This window comes from Sinocyclocheilus anshuiensis, unplaced genomic scaffold (assembly GCF_001515605.1).
Source record: "Sinocyclocheilus anshuiensis isolate Anshui unplaced genomic scaffold, SAMN03320099.WGS_v1.1 scaffold1756, whole genome shotgun sequence".
In the NCBI taxonomy this organism is placed as follows: domain Eukaryota; kingdom Metazoa; phylum Chordata; class Actinopteri; order Cypriniformes; family Cyprinidae; genus Sinocyclocheilus; species Sinocyclocheilus anshuiensis.
In genome coordinates this window covers 138,784-143,811 of record NW_015558655.1, presented here as the reverse complement: position 1 = coordinate 143,811, position 5,028 = coordinate 138,784, and the positions used below count along the sequence as shown (strand labels likewise).

At 42.0% G+C, this 5,028-nt stretch overlaps 1 protein-coding gene across 1 annotated transcript; it reads right to left on the bottom strand.

Moving 5' to 3' along the window:
* Positions 1-682: 682 nt before the first annotated feature.
* Positions 683-2,120, bottom strand: LOC107681043 (zona pellucida sperm-binding protein 3-like). Its single transcript, XM_016477185.1, has 6 exons — positions 1,669-2,120; positions 1,468-1,586; positions 1,295-1,398; positions 1,011-1,225; positions 875-937; positions 683-769 (listed from the first exon to the last, which is right to left on the bottom strand). The coding sequence occupies exons 1-6, from the start codon at positions 2,023-2,025 to the stop codon at positions 683-685; spliced, it is 945 nt and encodes a 314-aa protein (XP_016332671.1). The 5' UTR covers positions 2,026-2,120.
* Between the last annotated feature and the right edge of the window lie 2,908 nt (positions 2,121-5,028).

The window sequence follows — 5,028 nt, the reverse complement described above, 5'->3', positions numbered from 1 at the left end:
ATAGACCATTGGTTTTGTCCCATCGCTATGATTATCACAATGTTAAGCGTCGCAGTTTCAGATTCAGTCCCACATTTTGATAGTCATCGCTCCTGAAACGTTACAGTGTATACTCCGCATGAAAAAAAAAAGCCTTTATACAAATTATGAATCGGTTCTACACAGAAAGTGAGCAAAGGCGCTACCTTGTAATCAATGAAGCGGATATCAGTTCAGCCACAGCACACGCTCACCGAATGCGTGAAAACTCCTGTGACGAGCAAAAAATAAAAAATAAAGTCTATACTGCACAATGAATATCTTATTTACATTGTGTTGGTTATACTTTGTTGATTGTAGTGAAAATATTTGTGAGAGTGCAGAGCTCATTCTGAACAAACTGAGTCAGACCATAGCTGTAACCAGAATTTGAAAAGGAGTGAGGTCTGTGGTGGGGTTAAGAATTGTTCTATAAAAAGCCCTAGAAACAACTCGTATACACTAAACACTTTAAAAGAAACGTAAATGTAGATGTTTGTTAAAAAGTTCTGTTTTGGAGGGGTGAACCTTGTTAATTGACCCCCAGATTTAGGGGGAAGGAAAAAAAAAAAAAAAACCCACACACAACTTGCTAATATGAAAATTTATTGGCACCTAGTCATTCACAATACACACAAAAAAAAAAAAAAAAAAACCACCTCTTTTAGGTTACCTGAATCAGACAGTGCTTGTCCCTTTCTGCCGAAACCACACGTGCAGTCACAGCACATGCACACCTGGTCATTGTCATCTACAGAAGGCAAACAAAACTGGTTACCCATTCCGAACTCATGATACTAGACAAATGAAAACAGGGCAAAATAAAACAAATATAGCCATTTATGAAGGAGCAAGCCTTGTTCTCTGGACATGTGGGGGTTGAGGCCATGACTGCCTTTAGAGCACAGGTGATGTACACCTACAGAACGACACATGATCAGTAAAACAACTCACAGAACTCACCCACAGAACTACAGCCCAAATTACAATACCAAGCCACTATCATCTTGCTGGAATCTGAAAGCCTCTAACTGAAACTGCAGCTTGTCACTCTGAATACGACGCATGAAGCTGGAAGTGGAGCCTGTAAGCTTTGCATCTACCAGGCACCTGAAGAGAATGCGTGGAGGGGGGGAGGGGGGGGCTTCAAGCTTCAGGAACTGCCCTAGGAAGTATTGATTGGATGGCCTCTCAAACATCCAGTCATCTGAAATTAAAGTCACATTGGCAACACTACCTAGTCACTTATAAAAGTTAACACTTAAATACATATTACCAGTCATGAGCCTCAAGGAGATCACCAGAACTTCCTCTGCAACTTTAGTTGCAGCAAAAGGAACCCAAGCGGGCAACAAGATATCGCTGCTTACATTATGCAACCTATTGGGATTAGTAAAAGAGGATTAAGTGTCAGTTTGGTCAAACTTCTTAGACAAAGTAGTTTACTACCTTGAATAGTGGCACTCAATTCCAACAGCTGCTACATCAGCCCTTACAATGGGAGTTCCTACTAAAGCCGCAGGAGTATAGAGGAGGTTGAATGTATACACAAGCTCATTATCAGTCATCTGAAAGCAGTATAAGTGGTGAATTATTGGACAGAACTAATTTTACACAAATTCTACAGTTGACCTATATGCAGCCACTCACCACCAGAGAGCGGTCACATGTCTGGAGCTCATACTCAAATATAAGAACTTCAGCTTCTGGATTCTCCCCTACAGCTGCACAGCCTCCTAAAGTGAGAAATGAAGGATTCACCAGCTGACCAGTACCAAAGAAGTCCTTCTTAACCTCCACATGCACAAAGTTCTCCCCACATTGTGCTGCAACACTCTGGGGAGCTATAGGTACACGCGGCTCAAAAGGCACATCTGGCTGTTGGGGTTCTTCTGGCATTACTGGAAAATGCCAGGTCAAAGGTGCCATAGGAGCCTGCATAAGCTGTTTGGACTGACTACTTCCAGGTTCTTGAAGCTTCCGTGCATCCACCCCAGCAGGCCTCATTGCAGGTCTTGGAGGCCGAAAAGTTGTTGATGCCTGTGGATCTTGAACAGATTGCTGAGGAGCTAAAACTGGCGACTGTTGCTGTTGGAATCATAGTGGAGCCTGGCCTTATTGAAATCTTGACCACTGTGCCAAACTGAAGTCAACGGCAATAAACAACAACAAGCCAACACAACTAAACACCACCAGCCTCATTGTTAAAAAAAAATCTGAAACCTTCAGAATAGCTACTGGCTTTCTCTGATGCCTTTTTCAAGAGTAGGAAGTTAAAATAAAGGGGGTGGCCCTTTTGACAAGCTTAATGATTTTCCAGACCTGTTTCATTAAAGGTTTTGGACACCTCAAACGAGTACAACCTAGATCCAGGTGACTCACTTGTTTTGCTTCTGGGTCAAACTGTCCGTTGGACATCAAGCAGTGAAACAAGAAAGTTCCTAAATAGTTTATTTTACAAAAGATACAAACATTTTCTTTAATTCAGACTTTGATAAATATGACCATAAAACCATAGTCCAGCAATATGCAAAATATGTTTTTGGTTTCTAAATGTTTCTTAAATAGTTAGTTTGATGCTCTTGGCAGCGAGTATTTCATTGCACAAAACGCCTTGTGGTTTGTACCAAGCAGCCTTGCTCCCAGTCCTTGTAAGCTTCACTCTAAAAAGATTTGAAGTGCTGTATGTTGAAATGAGTGCCATAGATACTAGGATGGCCTACTATTTCCAGGGGATGTTCAAAGTGCTAATAATCCATGTACACTGTGTTTTAAATAAAATAAAATGTAAGGTTGCAGCTTGAATGTTGAAAATCTGCTTCATTCAGTTCCTACTATTTCCAGGGGATGTTCAAAGTGCTAATAATCCATGTACACTGTGTTTTAAATAAAATAAAATGTAAGGTTACAGCTTGAATGTTGAAAATCTGCTTCATTCAGTTCATGTTATATGGTCAGACAAAAATATTAAAGTTGTGATGAAGTGGAAGTAGAGACAGGTCTTTTCTTCTGTATTGGGTATCTGAAATAAATAATTTAGAGTGGGGTCATTAGTTGTCAACTGGCAGATCCAAATGCGAGTTTGCAGGCAACTGTAGAACAGAATAAGCCTGGTATAAGTCACAAGAGAGAACTGTCGTCTCACTGGAAGATATATTTGAGTGGAAGTTATATTTGAATAAGTGCTGTCAAAATTAATACTTTAACACATGCGATTGATTATTTTTTTTCAGTTTAACATGTTACAAATATTTCACGCAATTAATGCAGAGGCGGAGCTAGGGTTGGCCACCCCACTCACTGTGACTTCTGTCTCTTTTTTTCTTGACAAGAATTGTGTTTATTTAGACGCAGAACGTCTTTACAACTACATCATCGGCTCCGCCTTGGCTCCTAGCTCCCTCGTCTGCACCGTGGCCCGTCATCCCACCAGCTCCACCGGGCTCCCTCGTCCCTCCGGTTCCGCCTTGGTCAGTCATCGACCATCCGCCGCCTCGGGACTCCACTCCTCTGGCTTCGCCTCGTTACTCCGTCCCTCAGGCTCTGTCAGGCTCCTCCTTCCCTCCGGCTCCACCTTCGTCCTCTGTCGCTCTGGCTCCGCCGCGGCCTTCTGGAGCCCCGCCTCCGCCTTGGTCGCCTGAGCCTTCAGCTCCGCCTTCGCCATTTGGATCCTCGGTGTCACCCTGGCTCTGCGGTTGCTTGACTCCAACCTGGGCTCCTACTCCACCAGCGTCATCTCCGTCAGTCGGCCCCCGTCTCCTCCCTCTGGTGACTCCATCGTGGGCCACAATCCTGGCTGGCCTCTGGAGCTCTATCTGGCTGCTCCTGCTCCAGGCTCCTCCCTGGCTCCTCCCTCCATCCACTCCACCCTGGCACTATGAACTATTCTCCTTTTCCATTGCCTGCCCATTGCCTGCCCCACGCCCTCCTCCTGAACCCCCATCCTCCCTCCTCTGTTGGATTGTTTATAGGCGCGAGGACGCCCCTTCCGGGAGGGTGGCGAACTGTCATGAGGCGCGTTTCCATTACAGATTTGTGCAAAACTTTGGCGATATTTTATAAATGTCGATAAAAAAGTATTGCGAAATGACGGCGTTTCCATTAACCAATGTTATGTGACTAAAATGTAACCTTTTGCCTCTTGCGATAAGTCGTGGTATTTTTGCGAAATTGACACGTTTCCATTAAGCGTATTTTCAATTCGCAATTTCAGTTTGCGCAGTTTGAAGGGTAATGGAAACGCGCCTATGGTTATGTTCTGTTTTGGTCATAACATAACCCTGAGTCCCCTTGTCTATTAGTTTCCATGGTTTTTTATTAATTTGCTAGTTAGTCATTATTAGTTTACTCCCTTCACCTGTTTTCCCATCGTCAGCTGCCCTACTTAAAGTCTTCCTTCTGTTCTGTAGTCTGTCGGTGATTGTTTGATATTTGATGTTATGACTACCCTGAGCTGGTTCCTTGCCTGAGTTTTTTTGTGGATTATAATATTAAAGACTTTTCGTTGTGGATTATCCTCGTCTTCTTCGCCTTCCTTTTGAGAGACTGTAACAAGCATAAGATATATTACAATATATTAGATATAACACAATATCAGTGGATATCAATATATATATATATATATATATATAATTTTTTTATTTTTTGATATTATGATTAAGACGTGGACACTTACATGTAGTCAAGATATAAGGAAGATGTTTTTACTTTTTTACTCAATGGTTACACCACATGACATTTTTAGAGTCATTAAATATTTAATCTTTTCTTGAAAATGTTCAAAACCATATGACACCCACATGAACACAAAAAGTAAGAACTTGAAAGTTGAAGGTTTTTGATTTACATTATTTTTTAATAATATGTTATTCAATATTGACTATTAAGAGCAGAACACACATCAAAAAATCTAAGCCATACTGCTAAACATGTTGGGGCAATTAAGCAGTCAAGCGCCACGATCAACACTCCATCCCTTGAGATCCCCATGAGAGGTGCAAATTACACAAA